The sequence below is a fragment of the Chelon labrosus genome, assembly GCF_963514085.1.
Source record: "Chelon labrosus genome assembly, chromosome: 21".
In the NCBI taxonomy this organism is placed as follows: domain Eukaryota; kingdom Metazoa; phylum Chordata; class Actinopteri; order Mugiliformes; family Mugilidae; genus Chelon; species Chelon labrosus.
The window spans coordinates 15,789,913-15,811,708 of NC_140354.1; the positions used below are offsets into that span (position 1 = coordinate 15,789,913).

At 42.8% G+C, this 21,796-nt stretch overlaps 4 protein-coding genes across 7 annotated transcripts; 2 read left to right on the forward strand and 2 right to left on the reverse strand.

Moving 5' to 3' along the window:
• Nucleotides 1-1,020: 1,020 nt before the first annotated feature.
• Nucleotides 1,021-2,991, reverse strand: eif1 (eukaryotic translation initiation factor 1). The gene is made up of 4 exons (XM_084571300.1): nt 2,803-2,991; nt 1,924-2,087; nt 1,626-1,727; nt 1,021-1,484 (listed from the first exon to the last, which is right to left on the reverse strand). The coding sequence occupies exons 1-4, from the start codon at nt 2,831-2,833 to the stop codon at nt 1,440-1,442; spliced, it is 342 nt and encodes a 113-aa protein (XP_084427426.1). The 5' UTR covers nt 2,834-2,991; the 3' UTR covers nt 1,021-1,439.
• Nucleotides 2,992-5,669: 2,678 nt separating this feature from the next.
• On the reverse strand, nt 5,670-9,671 carry LOC311507253 (serine/arginine-rich splicing factor 2-like). Of its 4 annotated transcripts, none has more exons than XR_014699719.1 (4): nt 9,064-9,670; nt 8,322-8,673; nt 6,976-7,036; nt 5,670-5,899 (listed from the first exon to the last, which is right to left on the reverse strand). XR_014699719.1 is itself a non-coding variant. In XM_084571528.1 (4 exons), exons 2-3 carry the CDS (start codon nt 9,423-9,425, stop codon nt 8,343-8,345), a joined length of 693 nt encoding a protein of 230 aa, XP_084427654.1. In that variant the 5' UTR covers nt 9,426-9,478; nt 9,583-9,652; the 3' UTR covers nt 5,670-7,036; nt 8,322-8,342. The 4 variants fall into 4 exon arrangements, 3 of the variants coding, with proteins under 3 accessions (XP_084427654.1, XP_084427655.1, XP_084427653.1); XM_084571528.1 differs by having other exon boundaries at nt 5,670-7,036; nt 9,064-9,478; nt 9,583-9,652; XM_084571529.1 differs by having other exon boundaries at nt 5,670-7,036; nt 8,322-8,661; nt 9,064-9,671.
• A 2,381-nt stretch (nt 9,672-12,052) lies between these two features.
• LOC311507290 (volume-regulated anion channel subunit LRRC8D) lies at nt 12,053-16,242 on the forward strand. The gene is made up of 5 exons (XM_084571582.1): nt 12,053-12,480; nt 13,020-13,592; nt 13,685-13,935; nt 14,153-14,530; nt 14,606-16,242. Exons 1-5 carry the CDS (start codon nt 12,130-12,132, stop codon nt 15,726-15,728), a joined length of 2,676 nt encoding a protein of 891 aa, XP_084427708.1. The 5' UTR covers nt 12,053-12,129; the 3' UTR covers nt 15,729-16,242.
• Nucleotides 16,243-16,911: 669 nt separating this feature from the next.
• On the forward strand, nt 16,912-21,104 carry ddx39ab (DEAD (Asp-Glu-Ala-Asp) box polypeptide 39Ab). The gene is made up of 10 exons (XM_084570923.1): nt 16,912-16,979; nt 17,826-18,043; nt 18,165-18,292; nt 18,546-18,822; nt 18,915-19,033; nt 19,158-19,289; nt 19,540-19,649; nt 19,844-19,988; nt 20,097-20,244; nt 20,578-21,104. Exons 2-10 carry the CDS (start codon nt 17,836-17,838, stop codon nt 20,592-20,594), a joined length of 1,284 nt encoding a protein of 427 aa, XP_084427049.1. The 5' UTR covers nt 16,912-16,979; nt 17,826-17,835; the 3' UTR covers nt 20,595-21,104.
• The last annotated feature ends 692 nt before the right edge of the window (nt 21,105-21,796 follow it).

Sequence of the window (21,796 nt, forward strand, 5' to 3'; positions counted from 1 at the left end):
TAAAATTACTTTGATACCTCTTTATTTTGTCTTGCATTAAGTGAAAGAACCGCAAAAATTGTGCTTGCATTATGTAGTACTCAAGTAAATGCACCATTTTTACACCTTCTTTAATGAAAATAATGCAAAAGTATATTTAGATTAGGTTTCTCAGGTATTTTAGGTGATATATAAATTGATGCATGTGCTCTCCACACCCGCAGTTAAAATACATAAATGTTACTGCAGAGGACAAGTAAAACCACCCACACAGAACAGGGTTATCAACTGCAGAAATTTTTTATTGAACCAAATGTGGAATTTGCAAAACAGATTCTCCATCACTCCAGTCACAGTGTGACCTGGCCATGGCTTTGATTTTTACTGCATTAATTCATCACTACATCTACGCATTTATAAATTATTGCATTGCAGGAAATTTAAGATTCAAGAGTCCATAACCACAGGTTTGGTATAGGGTTAGTTGTGGGACCCAACCAGAAAGCTGGTCAAGCACCAGAGTAGGAAACCTTCTTCGCTTACTAGTCAACACGATGGAAGACCGTTTTAATATTTCACAAGATCAGCTTCACCGAGTTTAGGACGACCAGCATTTGACTTCATCTCCCACCCTGGTGTCTGATCACATTGAATCGACTCAACTGCAGGCCTCGCTCTGAGCAGAGTAAGACCACCACTCAACAACTGGCATCTCAAAGTTTTGTTTGTTTTTACAAAATAAAAAAAAAAAAAAAGGAAAAAATGTGCCGAACAAAAAGAGCAAATCAAGAATTTGCTTAATGATGGCGACGGTGTTCCATACTTTAAAAGTAGCTCTGCTTTGTAATGGGTAGGCAGCTGGTCGCATAAACGATGCTCAAGGACAACTTAAGCAGAATGAAACAGATAAATAACTTTGGGTGGAAAACATCCTACATCCTCCTTCCACCTAGTCATAAATTCAGCCGTAAACAAGTCTGACCCTCCTGCACACAAACCCATCACCACCCCCCATTCCCATGACACCACTCCACTCCAATACATGGAGACTCATCGTTTATTGAAACACCTTTAAGTACAAAACAAAAATGTTACATGAAATGGTGCATTATTGCAGCACAAGATCTAAAAAGAAAAAAAAAATTAAAAAGGAAATAAAGGGGATGAGGAAGGAAGTGTTTGTGGGAGGGTCATCACCACTCATCCCTGATGTTGTGTGGAGCTGCAGTGGTGTGTCTTTGAGAGCGCGAGCCTGCCCCCCGGTGTCGTAGGGAGGCAGTGGTGTTACAGAGTCCCATGTTTGTCAGAGGTAATTCACGTGTTAGCTAATAGAAGTTGGTGGGGTCGCAAGGGAGGCGTAGGGGGAGGAAGAGCAACAGCAGCACATAGGAGGAGGGGAAGGGGGGATGGGTGAGTTTAATAGCCTTCCCGGAGAGAGGGGAGAGGACTGCGGGCAGCTTCTAAAAGCCGTGGACTTTGAGCTGCTCCTCCTTGGCCAGCTGAATCTGCAAAAAGGGAAAAAACATTACTTAACACAACACATGACAGCAATTCCATGCTAATCCCAACATACAATCAGTCCAAATAGCAGGCAAACACACAAGCCCCCTTCAAAAAAACAAAAATATATGGAAAATATGACCTACATCTTTGAGGAACTGGCAGATATTCCTGCGCTGGTCTCCCTGAAGCTGGATCACTTCACCATACTCTGGGTGCTCAATCACTGTCCCATTGCAGGCGAACTTCTGTCAAGAGAAATAAAAAAAAAAAAAAAAAAGTGTTGAGCAGGACACAAAACAAGGCCACACAACAACCTGCATTACCATATTCCGAAAATTGTCGGGCGGCCACTAAACAGAATTAACCACCAACCAAGACAGATGTTCTAACTGGGGAATGAGGACGGGGTCGTCCACTCAAACACATGATCTGGTGTCGTACCTTCTTAAAGGCCTTAACTAGCCTCTTCTTGTCATAGTCGGCAGCAATGCCCTGGACAGTGGTGAGGGTCTTCCTGCCGTTCCGCTGTTGTATTCTTATGTGGATGGAGTCCTCAGTCCCAGCTGGGAGGCGGTCATCACCCTTACTTGCATCAGCAAAGGGGTCTAAAGAAAGGGGGACAAGACATAAGCGTTGTAACAAAGGCTGGAGGAAAATTGTGACTAAAATAATTCAGCACCCGCTTGCATACTCTACGACATCTGTGCCGACTAATTACTTTGTGCCAATTTTGGATTGCCAGAAGGTCCAGTGTTTATTTTTAAAGGGTCATATTTCAGAACTGCGCAGACGTTCGTGCTAAACAACGGCTCATTGGCTAGCGGATGCTAAACTGCACCTTTAGCTAACACCGACGGAATAACAGCAGAGTCATGGCACGGTAACTTTTGGTTTCCCCTACCCCCAATCGGATTACAATTACAACAATTGCGGAATAGAAAATAAGGAAAAGAAAATGTTGAAGTTTCAACAGCAATACTCACCATTTCCCTAGCGAGATTAGCGAATATATTGACTACGCTACGGCTTCAGAAACGTTGACAATTTTTTAGGCCTAATGGCGGCCGTTTTAACGTTAGCAAAGGCCTAAGCGTCGACTAAAATCAGAATCCAGACCACGACATTAATCCTCAAAACGATTTACATTTGGGTTACAAATGTATATCTAACCACGTTAACGCCCAACCGACATGACAAATATTCAAATCTGCTCCGAAGACAATAAATCCTCGACGCAGTTGGAAGCTTAACGTTAGCTTCGCTAGCACTCGCCCTTCCCCCACCTTATGTCACGGTTCAGTTTGATCAAAAGGGACTTACCAAAGGTTTGGAGGTTCTGGATAGCGGACATACGATAAGATTTGCTTTCCTTTCAGATGATAACTTGGTTAGCGAGCGGTACGTCGGCTAACTTTGACTTTTTTGTCGATTCTGGGGTTTTGCCTTTTCACGGGGGACGTCAGTCGGCTCGGGTACAACAGCTCTCACAAAATGGAGTTCCTCGAACTCGAAGTACTGAAAAACAAGGCTTTATAGCCCCGCCCCGAAGCTTACGCCTTTACGTCGCTGACGTACGGATACTACGTAGCCGGCTGCCACTCCTTATTTGTTTCTCAACGTTACTGGAAAAGTGACGTAATTGTATCAGAATTTAGTCATCCTCGCAACAGGAAAATTACCAAAACATCCACAACCATCTTCAATGACATTTATTCTTAGAACATGTCGTTTTCTGCATGAACAATAAAGATTAAGAGAAATAATAACTGTTTAAATTCCAGTGAAAAGGAAGGTTTTTCTTGCCAAATATTGTCTAACAACACACATTTTATCAAGTGCTATGTTAAAAATACATTTACTTCAGTCGCAGCTACAGCTACAGGAACACAAGACCTCGAAAAGCTAAAAGAAATGGGTGGGTCTCACATTAATGATGCTTGTGCTTCTTTTTTCTTGTAAAGTTTTTTTCTGGGATAAGAATTATTATGATTAACTTCAGTCAGAGCTGTGACACAGTGTAAAAAATTACAGAAGATGATTACAAATGATTACTAATATGATTTTCTGTGTTTCAATTTCTACATCTTCATTGAGTTCTCTGCATAGAGATGCACACTTTACTGCTGATGAAAAGTCTTGTGACCTCTGAGTACCTACACGTGACCCCCTCATCGCATGATGCAGACGTCGATTAGATTTGTAAACAGTTACCAAATTAAATCTATTTAAAGATGTGTTTTATTTATTTATTGGCATTTGCAGTGCTGCTTGAAAGTATTTGCGCCCCTCAGAAGTTTCTCAACGTCTGCATGAAAATGACTCGAAACATTAGTGGATTTTCACATAACAGCAGACAAAGAGAACTCAGTCAAACAAATGAAACGGAAATATTACATGTTTGTGTTTATTTATTCAAGAAAATTAATCATTTGTACATTTCTGTAATGTGCAAAAGCAAGTGAACTCTCGTTTTCAGTATCTGGTGTAGCAATAACAATAACAATATCTCAGATAACTTCTGTTAAGTTGTCTAGAGCAGCTGGGAGGGATTTTAGCCTATTCAGTTCCTTCCAAGGTCAGGTCTTTGACTTGGTGATTCCAAAACATTAGTTTTGTTCTTCTTTTTTCATTTTTTTGTTGATCAACCTGTGTGCTTTGGTCTTGCTACATGACTTTTTAACAAAAAAAAATATATACATATACCGTACTAAGAAACCACCAGATATTATTGTGCTTGTTTTCCTGAAGCTGGATCACTACCCCAGGTTTATCTGATGTTTTGGTGGGTGCTAGTGTCCCTGATGTCTCTTCTGTGGATACCTGTGTGTTTACGCTTGGAGTAGCATGGCTGACTGGATACCTGTCAGTTCCACCTCTACATTTGCCAACATGGATAATAGTCAGGAAAATCCCCTTTAGTTAGTATCAGTTTCACAACCTCTGTAGTTCATGTTTTATACAGAATATATTGGTGCCTGCCACCTCTCTAAATATTATATTTGCAAGACTATTTCCACATGGTACAACACTTGCCCTTATATATTTTTAACCTTATATAGAATTTAGGGGGTGTTACCTATGCTAACAAACATTCAGCCATGTGCCTGCAATTTGAAACCAAGTGAGATTCAAGTAGCACACCTGGACGAGGCAGTTTTGGACATGTTTAGTGCATGTGGAGTTGTTTTACGTTCTCTTGCACAAGGCCCACTGACAGCGTGTAACTAGAAGTGGTGGGAACAATAGCACCAGAAATGCCTCAGCTTCAAAATAATTCCAGTGTTTTACTGCACTGAACAGTGTAAGTGACACATTTTCACACATTGTCGCTGCTTTTAATAATAATACGAGCCACTAAAGACTTTTAAGACTCATGCATGTGAGAATTAGCAGAATTCATGTTTCACGTCACTCTCTTTAAGTCCCACTTTGTCTCACCATTCGGTTTGATTCAACAAATATTACCAACGTTTGGCCATTTTAGGTGGCATGCAAAGTTTGCTGTCCTTCCGATGATAACTCGATTACCGAGCAGTTAGCGGTTTCGAGAAATCACAACAAGCAGAAGCGCGTAGACCCGGAAATCAAACAGCTACGCCGCGACACTGACGTCATTACGCCACCAGAGAATAACTGTCCCTGACAAAATACGGAATCAACGCTTTATTGTTTTATAAAATGTCATTGATTTCTCATTATTGATATTAAATATTTTGAATTAATGTTTATGAATTTATTTTGTGTTTACATACCTAATGACTCCAGTGCACTGTACGTTTCAAGTGCTTGGTTTTTACCATTTTCTTTATTTCTTTCCCATTAAGCAACTTATTATTGGTGTTTTTATGAATAGTTTGATAGTCTGTAATTAACCCAATAAATAATTGTTTTTTGCCCTGAACTGTGGATCAGCATCTCCCCTGTGCTGGCTCAGTAAATGATGGTTGGTTAGCTTTCTGTTGGTTTCAACCATTCCTCATCAATAAAACTCCTGGTAAGAGTGACACTGATCACCATATACATGCTACGCTTAATTTAGCAGTTCTTCCTGAGCAGATATTCTTTGGTCAGCTCTAAAAAGTAGCTGGTCACGTGTAAATCAAGTGTTCTCACCACCAGGTGAAGTCAAAAAGTTTTCAGTACAGCAGCTGTTTTCTATTCAAATGAACACACGTCACACAGACAGCTCAGAGAACAGGCTGTTATAGACAAAACAACTTTTTAATGAAAATCACATTGGGCTGCAAAGGGAGGGGGAAAAAAAACCAAAAACATTTCATTGTAAAAAGAGTGAGACTGTAGCAACCGTACCACTGTAGTCACAGGAGCTGTCTGGAGAATACTGGATACATCCAAGCACTCAGCAGAGCAACACGCCACCATAACAGCTAACCAGCAAAACTCAACTGCTGCACAACTGCACCGAGTACACAAAAAAAGCAAACATACAAGCAGGATTAGCATCAAAAATGTATGTTTAATACAGAGTTTTAAAATAAACAGAGTCCCTGTCTAACAAAAGTAAAGAAGGTGATGGATTTCTTAATTTTAATGATACAAGAAGGAAATCTGTAAAATCATTTCTTCTCATTAAATGTCTTTTATGACACGTTTTTCTTATAGACAGATTAAAAAAAAAAAAAAAAAAAGAGATGGAGACATTTTGAGAGGTTTAAAGGAGCATTCTGGTTCGTTTCAACCAGGTGTATCTTCCATGAATGTGGGCAAACCTGAGTGTGTGGAAAAACATGCAGGCGAAAGGTCGGACAGAAAGTTTTTATGGATCCCTAAAGCAGTTTGTACTGAAAAAAAAAAAAACCTCCATGTTATTAAAAAAAAAAGAAAAGAAAATGACTTTTATAAAGCTGCAGAGAGCCTGAGCTTTCTGCCCCGATATACTTCGTTCTGTGTGAATCCATGTTTCCCTGAATCTCTACAACAGAGGTTGAGAGTGAAGTTACACATTCATGTGAAATACAGCAGGCTGAAACAACCAGAATTATCCTGGTTGTGTTGACATCAAAGGTAAGGTTAGTGTCAGCTGGCTAATTCTGGCCTAACCTCTGGCTCTCTGGTATTACGCATGAAGCTGCCTACTAACAACCCACCCTATATTACTGCTTTTCTGGCACTACAATAACTGAATTTCCTGATTAAGGTCGTGTTGCATGTGACTGGATTTTAACTCTGAACAAAATTTCGACAACAGTTATTCAAACTCAGAGAGAGACAGGCTAACCTGAGCTCTCATGAAACTGGCTGCAGGGAAGAAGTGAAAGTAAAGAGACAACTGGGAGACGTGGGAACATACTCATTTCTTTTGAAGCCAGACCCAAATAGACATTACACAGAGACTTCTAAAAATCAAAAACAGGTCAAAAAAAAAAAAAAAAGGAAATACAAATCACAGCATATGAATGCATGTGAAATTAAACAGCCTTTATGAGGACAAATGAATAAAAGTGACAAAAGCACGGAAGACACAATAATAACCTTTTACAGCTGGACAACGTTGCATGTGTGGGATCCAGTCTGGGAGTTCTGTCGTCTTCAACTGAAACCATCAAAACAAGCAAACATTAGGGAGAACGTTCACAGTGTGCTTTGCAGAACTCTTAAATCCCTCCAGTTGGAAAAGTCAAATAAAACCAGAACAATAATTTCATTTAAGGCTGATATATTCAAATATGTAATCCTTATACTTTATTCTTATTATTCAAAATCAAACCCATACTATTTTGACTCACCATTCAAATCCTAATATTACCTTTTGGCTGTAATCATATAGGAGCCTTCTGAACACACTTTTTTAGAGTCGAGCTGAAACCACCGGTTTGTTTGAGGGTTTTAGACTGGACAGTGTGAATGGTGCAAACACTGACTTCAATTATTTACACGCCGGTCGCTTGACCCATGCAGCGTGAGCAGAACAGTCACATGTTCTGGCTGCGGAAATGCCTGTTAAAACGTTAAATGTGAGCAAACACCTCATACAAGATTCACGGAAATCACAGCGTCTGCAGATTTAAAGATTAACCCTGATAAACAACTTGTGCTCTGATGAAATGTTACAGCCATAACTCCAAGCTCTAGAGTTTCTGTTCCAGGAGGAGTTGACATAAGCAGACATCTGAGAGAAAGTCATAAAGGTTGATAAACATGAGTCACAGGCCTGCTAAACTTTATCGCTCTCTGCTATTGACAATAAAGCCAAGTGTTGTCTGAAGGGGAGGCAAATAGTGTCCTGTGTGATTACAGCCTTTTTTTTCCCTGCATACACTAAAGAGAAATGAAACAAAGTGGGACTGACATGGAAGTAATAGAAGTAGAGCTGATCAAACCTCCGATTCCCTCAAGTACCCGTGTCCCCAAACTGTGGCCCGGGACACGACCTGCAGGACGATTTATGCCCAGTGGTGGACAGGCAGACGTACCTCAACACCAAACCCCAACACTGACTGTCTCCACCCTGCTGCTGCACAGAAACCCTCACCAGCTGCAGGCGGCCTGCGGGCAGCTCAGCACACACCTTCTACCTGCTCAATCTGCCTCAGCTCAAACTCCACTTTAGCAAACTGGATGAAGCAGCTTGGGAAGGAGAGAATTCCAGATTTGGTTTACCGTCAGAACTGTTCTTAGTAAACATGCGTTAAAATGATTATATTAAGTGAAAACTATGAGGTTGCAAATTGTGACTGATTAAAAAAAACATAACTGTACGTTTAATACCGTTTGGATAAAAGCATCTATACTGTCGAAGGCAAAAGATGGAGAAAATGTTTTAGTTAACATGTTTAATAAACATGTAATACAGACTGCAGCTTCTCATCAGAACTCACCTGATGCTGATGTGCTGATCTCTACGAAGATTCACCTCCGTTTTCCGCTGCTGCTGCTGCTGCTTCTTCTGCTGCTGCAGTCTTGGGCTGGCTTTTAGATCTGGACCTGGACCCTCTTTTGGAGGAAGGGGTGCGGCTTCTGGACCTGGACTTGGACTTGGACTTGGAACGGGACTTGGATCTGGATCTGGAGCGAGACTGTGCCTTGGGCTTCTTGGTCTTGGGGGAGTGGGACTTGGACCTGGAGTAGGACCGGGACCTGGACCTGCTGTAGCGGGATCGGCTTCGGGAGCGAGAGCGGCTCCTGCTGCGGGATCTGCTGCGTCTTCTTTGTCTCGGGCTGCGGGAAGAGCTGCATAGATTCAGTGGGTTGAGGTACGGTCAACAATGAGAAAACAGCTGGCAGTGAAATGAGGAAACTTGGTCTGAAATGGACTTGTGGGAGTTTGCTAAGCGTGCTTTACAAAGGAGCGGACACATGTACATATATGTTAAGACAAAAAACAAACAAATGGCGTCACTACATGTGTATTTAAATTATTTACAGATGTTTGGGTTTCTGTTATCAGGGCCTTGCTGGTTTGTAAAAATACCTCAAGTTTGTTCTAAAGAGGTGTGTATTGCTAAGTGGTCCAAGGCCTCAGTGAACAGTTAAATTATTCAATAGTGTCTGGTGTGTTTGAAAAAAATAAAATAAAAAATTTAAAATGAAACGTAGGAAATTAATTGTGCATTTTTTTACCTTCTGCTTCGACGTCCATGCCCGCCGTGTCTCCGGGGCGGGCCGCCTCTCCGTCCTCCGCCAGAATGAGAATCAGGGGGTCTGCCGTACCGGGCCATCTGAACACGCAACTCCCGACCATCCAGGAGCGCGCCGTCCATGTCGTCCATCGCATCTTCGGCGTCCCGTTTGTCGTGGAACCGAACAAACGCGAACCCGCGACTTTCCTTCGTGTACCGGTCCCGGGGGATGTAGACGTCCCCTACCCGGCCATACTTCTCGAAAACACGCCTGAGCGTTTCAGGCGAGGTTCGGTACGTTAAATTGTCCACTTTGAGGGAAGTCATGCCGTCGACGTCTGGCGGAGGCCTTCCGTAACTCATGGCGGTTGTTAGCCTGCCTTCCTTAAAACAGGTCAAATATACCTGGAAAAAGCCTGCGTGTTTACAAAAAGTTCACGTAAATATAAGCGAAGTTCACGCAGAATTTCGTGCCTGTATAAAATCTGACGATGCACAATCACTAAATTAAGGACTTTACCGCAATAACTTCCCCGCGCCTCTTCAACTGCCCGAAACCAGCAAGGTTTACTTCTTCGTCTGTTTTAAAGGAGTTGATGTCAGAGCTTCCTGTTTGGCGCCATCTAGTCGAAACGTCGTTCTTAAAATAATACAATTTAATAAAATAAAAACAACAATAAAAACGATATTATTTGGCAAGATATGATCCTCAACCCTCGATTTATTTATTTATTTATAACGTGTTTACAGTATTTTTTCCATTTTGTTGCGTATCGCTTCACCGGAAGTTGCGTAGTTTCACGTGCTGTACTCAGGTAGCTAGCTTGCTAGCTTTAGCCTGATAACAATAGAATCATCTATTTCTCTTAAACCAGTCCGTTTTAGCACACCCAGTCTGCACAAAGAAGAGCAGCCAGAGGTTTAGCTAAACGACTTCACCACTGTTGGTTTACAACTTTGCCACAGTGTTTAGGCTTGACGTTTCATGTGCAAAACTAATGTTTCTTGCGATCGGCCACTCTATAATCCTTTCCCTTCCCCCCTGCTTTTCAGAAATTAACACTGTGGCAAATCCTCTCTTTAAAGATGGCTCAGTTAAACGCTTATTCTCTTATAGTCTGTCACAGTATATGACAGAACACAATGTAGGGATTAAAGCAATCATGTGGACCCAGTTTATAATAGGATACGTCAATATTACTGTAAAGGCAGTCCTTTAATATTTGACAATTTATACAATAAAACACATTAAGTAGGGTGGCTGTGCGCGATTAAAACAAGTTTTAAACGTTACTAATTTATCAAACTAAACCTAGTGCTCTTTGATATATTGAAATTATCAGTGTGAAATTATAAATATGCATTTGTGTTAAAACAGCAGATTCTTTAATGGAGTCTGGTTGGAAAATAATTCCAAGCACTTCTCCTGATTTGTACTCTCGCTCTCTCTCTTTCTCAGATGTGGTCTTCACTACAGCAGATATTTTTCTAACTGCTTCCTTCTTGAGGAATTTAAATATTATCCAAAATAAGTCCAGAAGGGAAGCATATTTCAAACATCATTATCCTCGGCTCTGGTTATATGTTCCTGTGTATAACTGAGAGAAAAAACAAGTAAAATAAAATAGAATAAAATAAAATATCAAACGTAAACTTAAAAGGGATAGCTCTTGTATATACATACATTTACAAAATTGCAGCTGCGTCAATAAAGTACACGGTACAGTAATGCAGTGACACTTAAAAATCCAGTTAAGGCTCTAAGACACAAGATGCTCTCGATACTGTAAGTCCCTCTGCTGTTTCCTGCTGAAGTCAACTATCAGTTCCTTTGTTTTGCTGACGCTCAGCAGGAGGTAGTTCTCCCGGCACCAGTCTTCCAGGTGGGAGACCAGGTAAACTGCACTGATGCAGACCTGGTGGCATCTCAAAGCAGTTTAATTTTAGATAGATAATTTTGGGGAATAAAGCTTACTCAGAGTTTGGATCTAAAGGAAATATAAAAAGTTCTTGCAGCATGGCCATCAGCTGTGGAGTTTTCTCTGCATCCAACCTTCTGTGGTGACAGTCACTGGGCCACAGCTCTCAATGTTCTTCAGCTGGCTTTTGTACAGGTGCCTCCACACTCACATACACTTTTCAGCCTTTACAGGCCGACTCCATCGAGAGCTCCACAGCGAGGTGAGTGAGTGACTGTCTCTTCTTTGCTTCGGTGATCTCCGGTGGCTGATGTGCTCTGACATGGATTCAGCATACTTTAACCGGCCAACCATAAGCCTTGTGTGACATGGACCTCAGCCGTAACAACTCTGCAAACTGACAATATGTACTTTATACTTCATTCATATTTCTGTCACAATCCCTCCACCCCATTTACGACCTTTACTTCTATTTACTTTAATGCGCTATCAGCAGTAGTTTAAATCCTTGTTTTCCTCTGTAGTTCTAGGTCTGAAGGAGTTAAAGTGTACAGGCAAAGCCCCTTGAACGGGCTTCTGCTGCTGAATTGGATTTTTCAGCCACACATCTTTCGCTGCCATGGCAACCCTTGAAAAGCCGTGTGTCGGCCAGCTTAGGAGGAGTTTGTTGAAAGTTGTAGGAGCTTTTCACAGCAGAACCGGACAGCGCCGGATTGAAGTTTCTGTGAGGCGCCTGGGAGCTGATCACTGGAAAGAGAGAGAAAAGCAGGAATACAAGTTATTGATCCAGGTAGGTAAGGGCTGATCTGGGTCTTGTTTTAGACAAACATGAATTCTCCTGATGTGATTTGTATTTTTGCCATGATGTAGGATGTTGCCAAAGTTTTAGGAGCAAAGTTTTAATTAGTTTAGATTAACAGAACTTTGAAAGTCCACTGGATTTGCTATGAATGATTAAAAACTAATTTTCTCTTTCACATTCGTCACTTCTGTATAACATTACATATTGATTATTGATTAAGGAAACATTACATTGAGAGTTCCTCACTTGCTTGCTAGCTTAGTGTCTAACCCTCAGGCATTAAGTTCAAGATTTCTTTCTAGAGTTTGAAATTTTACTGTTACCCTTTCAGGATCCAGAGGACGCCATGTTTTCCCTGTCGGAGCTGGCGCCTCTGAATCAGCATCAGAACAGGTCTAAGCTGTTGAAGCCCTGGTGGGAGGTCTTCATGGACTACCTGGTGGTCCTGATGCTGATGGCGTCTGTCCTGGCTTGCACTGAGCAGCTCTCCAGGGACCGAGTTGTGTGCATTCCCTTGGATCCACTTATGACCGGAAACAACAGCGATCACCGTCCTTCGGCTAACGGTGGTGCGGCCTTGACTCCAACTCCTAAACCGCTCGTGAACCCTCAACTCAACATGAGTCCAAATCTTCACTCTATAGCCCGGGGTCGGCGCACGCACCTGGTCTACCAGCAATATATTTATATTAGCCAGGTACAGAAAGTTTGACTGCTTTTTTCTGCTTCCACACATTTTGTTATGCACAAATATTGTCTGTAAGGTCCATCAAAGCAGCCAGAATCATTATTTTTATGTTAACAATGGATTACTTGTAACTGAAAGGAGTAATTCTTGTGGAAAAGCCCAAAGAGAATTATGCTTTCAGACAGCATGCCTCTGTTCAGCAATCTGAGGTGTGATATACAAACCTGGTGCAACAACAACCCACCCATTCCATCCTTGTACCCTGTCCAAAGACTCAGCCCTGTGCTGAACAGGCTTTTTGAAAGTGTTGCTTTACTCCAGAATGGCAGATGAAGCTAACATCCAGCTTGTGTGACATTTAGAAGTTTATAAACAGATAGTTCCCTCAGGATTTGTATCAAAAGAGGAAATGTAAACACGGGACTTTTTGTTTAAAGGGCGATAAAACTATCAGTGCGGTCCTTGTGTACCTCTCGATATTCCTTGAACTGCATGACTGAGAACTTTCACAGACGAGATAATGTATTATCGTCTGTTTGGGCGTCTAGGTGTGCTACCATGAAGCTTTGCCTTTGTGCTCCCGCTTCTTCCCCTACATGGCCCTGCTGCAGTCCCTGGTGTTCGTAGCCAGCGGCTCCTTCTGGCTCCACTTCCCCCACACCTCTTCCCGCATTGAGCAGTTCCTCGCCATTCTGGCGAAGTGCTGCGAGTCGCCCTGGACGTCTCAGGCCCTGTCCCACGCCGCCCGCCAGGAGAACATCCAAGAGGTGGAGGAGGAGGAGAGACGACCACTCCAACCTCCTTCAGCGTCCTCTTCGCCCCCGGTTACCCGCACGAGACGTTCAAGCGTAGACTCAGGCACGGACAGCCCTTTTTTGAAGAGGTCAGATAGTGCAGCCTCTGCGGCTCCTCCGTCGCCTTGTCCTTCCTCTCTCTCCTGTAACTCAGCTATGTCTTCAATATCCATCGGCCACCTTCCTTCTGCCGAGCCCTCAGTCATGGCTGACAGCCCCAGGCAGGTAATCAGTCTGGATAAAAGTGATGGGGAACAGGCCAGGGCACTATTTGAAAGGGTCCGGAAATTTCGGTCCCACTGCGAAAGCTCAGCTGTGATTTATAAGGTAAGAGATCCTCTAGTCGAGCTCTACTTTGTTATCCTAATTTTAAATTATATATATAACGAGATTTCCTTTAACGATGTTTGTCCTCTCAGGTCTACTTGGCTCAGACGCTATTCAAACTCCTGATGGTAACGCTCATCTTGAGCTACACCATCCCTCTTCTCAGCTCCTTGTCCTTCAACCACACTTGCCACCCTGAGGAGCACGCATTGGTGGGCTACGCTACCTTTGAGTGCATCCATGTGCTCTCGTCACTTCTACACAAACTCCTGTTGGCCTACTTGACCCTGCTGGGGCTATATGGGCTGCTTAACTTTTACACCCTCAGCTGGATTTTACACAGGTCAGAATTCAAAGTGCACGTGAAACTTTTCAAATTTAAGGTTTAATTAATATCAAACTCAGTGGGCTCTGGTTGTTTAAACAGCTTGAAACTAAGCAATGTCAACGATTCAGAGCGTACAGAGTCTTGCTAATAGGATTAGCGTGTAATATTAGGTTTTTGGATTGCAGTACTTCACATATTTTTCATTCTGTTTTTTTTTCCTTTCCCTAATCAGCTCATTACGACAATATTCCTTCCACTCAATAAAGGAGTTGTGCTCTCTGAGAGATGTCCCTGACCTGAGGAATGACCTGGCCTTTCTTATACACATGTTAGACCAGTACGACTCTTTGCTGGTCCAGCGTCTCTCCGTGTTTTTGTCCCCGGTCAGCGAGAGCCGGCTGCTGGAGGAAAACTTGGAGAGGCGCTGGGGAGAGGAGAAGCTGCATGCCATGATCAGCGTAGATGCAGACAGCTGCTCCAGGCTGCAGCTGGTCGCCCTGCCTCGCCTTCCTCCAGCCCTCTTCACCCTCAGCCAGCTTCACGTCCTCAAACTGGAGCTCATCGCTGATGCCAGGTTTACCGCGCAGGTGGCAAACATGGCCTGCCTCAGGTGAGTTGTTCACAGTGTACTCATCTTACATACATTCACTTTTTTGTTTTCTTAATTTGGACTCTTCCAAAGCAGGGAGCTCCATCTGTACCACTGCACAGCGGCTGTGGATCCGAGTGCACTTGCGGTCCTCCAGGAACGTCTGGAGGTCCTCCACCTCACCTTCACACAGGCGTCAGAGATCCCCAACTGGGTCTTCTCCCTCCGGAGCCTACATGAGCTCCACCTCTCTGGACGCTTAAGCAGTGAAGGTGGGGTGGGCCGGAGCTGGGCGCTGGGAAGCCTGCGGCAGTTACGTCACCTCCGTGTGCTTGTGATTCGAGGCATGTTGCAGCGGATCCCAGGGGAGCTATGTGAGGTGGCCGGCAGCTTGGTGAGACTCGAGATCTATAACGAAGGCACCAGGCTTCTTGTTCTGACAGGTCTGAAGCGGATGGTTGACCTGACAGAGCTGGACCTGCAGGACTGCCAGCTAGAGCGACTGCCCTCCGCCCTTCTAGCTCTGACCAACCTGCGGACGCTCGACCTGCAGCATAATAACTTGAGGACTCTGGAGGAACTGCTAAGTCTGGCTCATCTGCGTCGTCTTTCTTGCCTTCGACTTGCTTACAACCGTGTTTTGGTGCTGCCAGCCAGTGTGGGTGTGCTTCGATGTCTAGAGCTTCTGGATCTGTCCAGCAACCAGCTTCAGAGCCTTCCCCCAGTACTCTTCACTCTTCGCCGCCTTCGGAGGCTCCTACTCGCTGGCAACCTGCTTGTGGAGCTTCCTGCGGAGGTAAAGTCACTGCAGCTGCTCACAGAGCTGGACCTCAGTGGGAACAGGCTAGAGAGCCTGCCCACTGAGCTGTTCAGTTGCTGTTTGGAGCTGCGCATCCTAAATGTTGCTCACAACTCTCTCAGTTCACTACCCAGGGGGATTGCAGCTTTAAGCCAGCTGTGCAGGTTGGACTTGCGCAGTAACAGTCTGGAAGACCTGCCTGCTGAACTGGGCTGCTGCTCCAGGTTGCATGGAGGTGGGCTCCTGGTGGAAAACTGGCTGTTTCTTTCTTTGCCTCCACATGTCAGGGACTTCCTGCGTTGTTCTTGTGCCCCATCTGGTACATATTCAGAGGATCAATCACGGCCAGAGTCTGACAGTTTCCCATACTTCTGTCCTACACAGTGGAGCTTCTCTTCGGCTCTGGAATCACAGATATAAGACTGATGGCTTTCTACTGCTACTGCTTTTGCAGTGCTTTGGGCTGGATCTTCATTGACTAATTCTTTAGAATCTAAGTTTTTCAGTTTGTACTTTAACTTTCAAACCACACTGATGAGTGAATGAGTGCCAAACTAATGTTGTTACTCCTGGAATGTACTCTTCACACTGTTATGCATAAAGGGAAAAAACTATTTTCCTGAGAGTGAACAAAACATTCACAAATACTGTATATTTTTCAGGGCTCCATCAATAACTATGAAGTGGAGAAAATGTTGCTGTATTAATGCAGATTATACTGACTCAAAATGAACATGTGTCTAAAAATGTTCTGTAACGTAAATGAATTATTTCTTTTAATACCTGACGTTTTAGTCTTTGACCTACTGAACAATTGACATAATTGTTTTGTCAAGATTTCTGTTTATCTGGTTGTTTATACCTGCATCTTGTTGGTTTATTTATTATGAGAAGTATTCACCCAAAGCATTTCTATTTCTTATCAAGTTTGACCTGATACTAATATTGCTATTTCTAGAAGGTAATAAGTTTCCATACAAAAATAAACTCTTTATTATCAGCACTTATGTACCTGTTGTTGTTTGTAATAATGGGATCAGTTTAATGAATAGTAAATGCCAGTATTGATGACAAATTAAAGTATATAAATGCTGTAGTCGTGTTACTGCCCTTCCTGTGATCACTAGAGGGAAATGAAGACTCAATATTTTTAGCACACTAAATTCATTAATTTTACAGTCTAGATCCCACATCCTGGAAATTAGTCTGTCAGCCTTGTATAGAAATTAAATTTACACATTTTATTGTGGTATATGACCTGAAGGGAATGAAAGAAAGCCTCAAATGGAATAATATTTGTTCCTGTTTTAGGAAAATCAATGAAGCTGATTTATCTATAATGTAGATAGTCAAATTTAACATTATTTTAAACCTTCACTTTTTATTTTTACAGTTTAAGTTTAGCGAAAACTTAATTTTATTTATTTATTTCAGATGTCCCTCTTGAGCTTCCATACACAAAGCGCAGCACCGCCGTGTCCCGCCTTTTTGAACAGCGATGTACTGCGGCACACTTTTTGTCCAATCACCGGCTGCTGCCGCCAGCGGGCGCCCGAATCCACCAATCACGTCAGCCCGCTTCGGCGGAGGCGGAACTTCCGGTTGCTCGTATAAACCAACTGAGGCCTCCCCATGCGGTTTGGATCTGGACTCGGAAGCTAAACCGAAACGGTAAGAATCCAACATCGGCTCCATTGTAGAAATTGCGGAGTTTTTTTTTTAAACTCACGTTGACCCTCAGGTTGCATCTTAATTGTAATTCCTTCGTTTATACACCAGAATATTGCTTATCTAGAATGAAATTGCTTCTTTCATTGTTTTCGTGCGGTAGAGGCATTGGCTAGCTTTTTGTAGCCTAGCCTAGCATAGCCTAGCATAGATAGCTTAGCTTATCCATTCGTCTTCCTCGTATTTCCTGAAATTGGCTATCTGCGCGGCCTATTTTCTTTCCATACGTTACACTTACGTATGATATCCGCTTTTTATATTAACGGACCCCACATAATGAATTAGCAAAATAGTTGTTGCCGCTTAGCAAATTAGCTTGCCACGTTAGCAATGGTTATGCAACACAATGGGTTTTCGGTGTGTTGACGCAGAGAAGCTAAGCTAACCGGTTTAGTAAATTCGCCAGCGTCGGTTAAGCCTCAAGGCTGCTGTTGACCCGGGTTATTTATTATTATTATTTACATCTTGTGGGAAGCATCTTGTAATTACACAACACTTAAATGCGTTTTTGTTAACCTGTAATTAGCTTTTCTTTTTAATTGAATTGTGGCTCGTACACAACAATGCTAATGCGCTTTAGGTTGTATTTGAGCTTGTATTACCATAACCTTAAACCACGTTTCACTTTCATTTAAACGTGTGTGCACTTTATTTTCTACTTGTTTCTTAAAGTAATTAGGTACATTTTTTTATTCTGGCAACAGGTTTTGCTTTGCTAATAGAAACTCCACCAAGGAATCCTCCCCCTACAAGTTAAAGTGAATGACACAAGACTCTTTCTGTTTCTAGAGACTACACAATGGCTGAGAATGATGTTGATAACGAGCTGCTCGATTATGAAGAGGACGAGGAGCCCCAAGGAGCCCCCGAGACTGCAACCCCCGCGGGCAAGAAGGAGGTGAAGGGCTCCTACGTCTCCATCCACAGCTCGGGCTTCAGGGACTTTCTTCTCAAGCCAGAGCTGCTCCGTGCTATCATCGACTGTGGTTTTGAGCATCCGTCCGAAGGTATGAAATGTTTTATTCTTCTTCTTTTGTCTGTGCTAAGTTAGAAGGACTTCTATCCTAATTAATTTGTGGCCGGGCAGCTACATGCACTGATTTAAAAGTTTGCTGTTTTGTGTTTCAGTCCAGCATGAGTGCATCCCACAAGCTATCCTGGGCATGGACATCCTGTGCCAAGCCAAGTCTGGTATGGGCAAGACGGCTGTGTTCGTGTTGGCCACATTGCAACAGATCGAACCTGTGGATGGGCAGGTTAGTATTTGTTTTTCAATAGGCCGTGTCTGTGTTTTGGGTAAAATAGAAGTGTTGTTATAGGTTGAAGTAATGTAAAATTTAGCTCTCCGTTGTCGTCTTATTCAAATCAGGAAGTTATTTTGATTTCAAACTAGTTTACATCCTTGAGTTTATCTGAGTTTTGTTGATAATTGGTATGGGTATGTGTTACTCTTGCATGCATAAAGCTTTGTCCGTTGTCTGAGTATATTTCAATGTGTCTACTCCCCAGGTGTCTGTATTAGTCATGTGCCACACGCGAGAGCTGGCCTTCCAGATCAGTAAAGAGTACGAGCGCTTCTCCAAGTACATGCCCACCGTAAAAGCAGCCGTGTTCTTCGGCGGCCTGGCCATCAAGAAAGACGAAGAGGTCCTTAAGAAGAACTGCCCTCACATTGTGGTGGGAACGCCAGGCCGCATCCTCGCTCTGATCCGGAACAAGACCCTCAGTCTGAAGAACGTCAAGCATTTCGTCCTGGATGAGTGCGACAAAATGTTGGAGCAGCTAGGTGTGCCTTTTTTTTTTTTCTTGACCAGTTCTCATTGAGTCCAATTTGTGTTTTTGTTCAGACTCTAATTGGTCTTTGACCCCCTTTTTCAGACATGAGACGTGACGTTCAGGACATATTCAGGATCACTCCCCACGAGAAGCAGGTCATGATGTTCAGTGCAACTCTGAGTAAAGAGATCCGACCAGTCTGCCGCAAATTCATGCAAGATGTGAGTAGCCGATGAAGTTGTTGTTACCCGAGAATCACAGCTGCTGCACATTTTTATTTACTACTGTAAACTATGGCACATTACAAGTTTTCTCAACTACCTCCGCCTGCCTTCTCCTGTTCAGCCCATGGAGGTGTTTGTGGATGACGAGACCAAACTTACACTCCACGGCCTGCAACAGTATTACTGCAAGCTGAAGGACAGCGAGAAGAACCGCAAGCTGTTTGACCTGCTTGATGTGTTGGAGTTCAATCAGGTAAATGGATGGAGCTGCTGCACTGTGCATAGCATGCTGCATGTTGAATTCATAGTTTTAAGAGTAACTATTGAGCTTACCATGGCAAGAGAGAAACCTGCTATTGTCCTCCAGAAATGACCTGCCTCCCAGCCCTTAGTGATATTTACTACTCCTTTAAATTTAATTGAATTAAGTTTTGAAGGGATAGACTTTGAGGTCCAGCTTCCGCTTGGTGGCCTGTGTTTTAATGGCTTTGCTCTGCCTCTAGGTGGTGATCTTCGTCAAGTCTGTGCAGCGCTGCATCGCTCTGTCTCAACTTCTGGTGGAGCAGAACTTCCCTGCTATTGCCATCCACAGGGGGATGACTCAAGAGGAAAGGTGAGACTATCATCTGAACATCTTCCTCTTGCATGCCTACTGATAAACATGTGGTCCACTGAGTATGGTTTGGGTGCATGAGCCTTCATCCTTCAACTCGACACATTATTGCCTTCAAAGTTGGGACACAGTCCAGTTATGCCTACAGCAGCTGTGTTATTAATCCGCCTGGCTCTCCGTGTACCCCCTGCTAGGTTGTCTCGCTATCAGCAATTCAAGGACTTCCAAAGGCGGATCCTTGTGGCCACCAACCTCTTTGGCAGGGGAATGGACATTGAACGAGTCAATATTGTCTTCAACTACGACATGCCGGAAGATTCTGACACCTATTTGCACAGGGTGAGTAAACCAGTGTTCTGGCGTGGAAGCTAAGATTCTGGGAATTGTGTAAATTCTTGTGCATACTTTTGGGATTTCACTCATTCTGGCCATCCCTGCATCCATCAGGTGGCCCGTGCTGGTAGGTTTGGGACCAAAGGCTTGGCTATAACCTTTGTGTCTGATGAGACCGATGCCAAGACCCTGAACGAGGTGCAGGACCGCTTTGAAGTCAACGTGGCCGAGCTGCCGGACGAGATTGACATCTCTTCTTACAGTAAGTTTTTCTGAACATCCAAGACCATGTATAGACTCTTATTATTGTTGGTCTGTAATTGTTTGTGGATGACAGAGCTTTAAATCATTTTACAGTCTAAACAACATGCCATCAATGCTGAGGTCTGCTGAAGGTCTCCCCACAGATAATCAGCTGGTGTAATAAACTTTTAGCCATTATGGCAACAAGACTGAACAGTTGGTGCCGTCTTGTAGCTTTGGAGCTCCCGTCAAATCCCTTACATGTTTAACCTGCTGGTGAAAAGCTGGTATGCTCAGCTGTTGCTCATTCTGCGGATTTCTGACATGTCTGTTCTCCTGTGTCCCCCTTCAGTCGAGCAGTCCAGATGAGTCCTCCGGCCGAGCAGAAGTCTCTTCTTCGTGGATCTTGTCTTGTGTTTGGAAATATAGACGTACTTCACTGTTGAAAGCTCTGCGTTTTCCCCTATATTCACCAGTTATTTTTATTGTCAGTTTTTGGGGGCGGGGGGGACGGTTTTAATTTGTCTTTTATGTTTTCGTTTTTTGCTTAATGGAATTAAAACTTTTTATAAAATGCCATTTTACTTTTGTTTTTACTGTTGTCTCTACCCTGTTATCTTTGATTTCAGTCTCGAGCAGAGCGTCAGGAAAACATTAAGACGAATCATTCTGAGGAACCACAGTTTAGCTTGTTTTATTTCCCCTTCCGTGTTCAAGCTAGAATTGTATAGAAGATTTTTAGTGGGGGGAAAAGTTGACCTGTAGGTAGTAATCAAGTATTCATGTAGTGTCATTAGAGTGGACAGAAATTTGGCTCATGGCAGCTCTTTCTATAACTTTCTAACCGAATGCCTCCAATAAATGAAGTCACCAAGTGGAGTCCTAGTGGTGAATTTGCAAAATTTTGATGAAGCAGATAATGTCATTGGTGCACTGTATTATAATTAACTGATGCTCACTCTGTGTCTCCTGGTATTTTATTGTGAAAAGATGAAAATAAAACATGAGTGGAATGCTGAACAAGCAAAATCACAAGGATCTAGCAAAGACTGCTTGTTAATAAAATTGGTTATATCTCAAACTGGTTAATTGTAGGGTTAATTAATTAATCTAATCCTTAGGTTAATAAGCAAATGCCAAATTCTAAATGAACAAGTTTTTTTGTGGCAATGTGGCTTGCTAATTACACTGGAACTAAATGCTAAACTTGTTATCGTAAAGCACAAATCACTTTAAAGAAAAGTTAGATGCTTTTGGCTCAAAATACCACAAAGCGAAATACTAAATTGGATGCTGGTATTAATCCCAAAGCACCAACGAACTAAGTCTGATGCTACTTTTTGCTCTAAGCTTATAGCAAAATGTAGCATCAAACTTGGTTAGCTTAGAGTCTAAGCTAAATACCAAATTGGATGTTGGCATTTATCTCAAAGCACCATTGAGCTAAATACTAAATGAAAGATTAGCATTAATCTCAAAGGACTTGATATAAATTACATTTTCACATTTACCTGAAACCACTGCAGAGCTAAATGCATAATGGGACGTTAGCATTAAGTTAAAAGCACCAC

Excerpts from the sequence above, each read along its gene's own strand:
- eif1 (XM_084571300.1), bottom strand. The coding sequence starts at position 2,833 with ATGTCCGCTATCCAGAACCTCCAAACCTTTG. Across the intron at positions 2,088-2,802 it reads CCAGAACCTCCAAACCTTTG|ACCCCTTTGCTGATGCAAGT; the intron begins GTAAGTCCCTTT and ends CCCTTTCTTTAG. Across the intron at positions 1,728-1,923 it reads TAGTTAAGGCCTTTAAGAAG|AAGTTCGCCTGCAATGGGAC; the intron begins GTACGACACCAG and ends TTCTCTTGACAG.
- LOC311507253 (XM_084571527.1), bottom strand. The coding sequence starts at position 9,425 with ATGAGTTACGGAAGGCCTCCGCCAGACGTCGACGGCATGACTTCCCTC. Across the intron at positions 8,674-9,063 it reads CATGGACGTCGAAGCAGAAG|CTCTTCCCGCAGCCCGAGAC; the intron begins GTAAAAAAATGC and ends GAATCTATGCAG.
- LOC311507290 (XM_084571582.1), top strand. The coding sequence starts at position 12,130 with ATGTTTTCCCTGTCGGAGCTGGCGCCTCTGAATCAGCATCAGAACAGG. Across the intron at positions 12,481-13,019 it reads AATATATTTATATTAGCCAG|GTGTGCTACCATGAAGCTTT; the intron begins GTACAGAAAGTT and ends TTGGGCGTCTAG. Across the intron at positions 14,531-14,605 it reads GCAAACATGGCCTGCCTCAG|GGAGCTCCATCTGTACCACT; the intron begins GTGAGTTGTTCA and ends CTTCCAAAGCAG.
- ddx39ab (XM_084570923.1), top strand. The coding sequence starts at position 17,836 with ATGGCTGAGAATGATGTTGATAACGAGCTGCTCGATTATGAAGAGGAC. Across the intron at positions 18,293-18,545 it reads TCGAACCTGTGGATGGGCAG|GTGTCTGTATTAGTCATGTG; the intron begins GTTAGTATTTGT and ends TCTACTCCCCAG. Across the intron at positions 19,989-20,096 it reads CTGACACCTATTTGCACAGG|GTGGCCCGTGCTGGTAGGTT; the intron begins GTGAGTAAACCA and ends TGCATCCATCAG.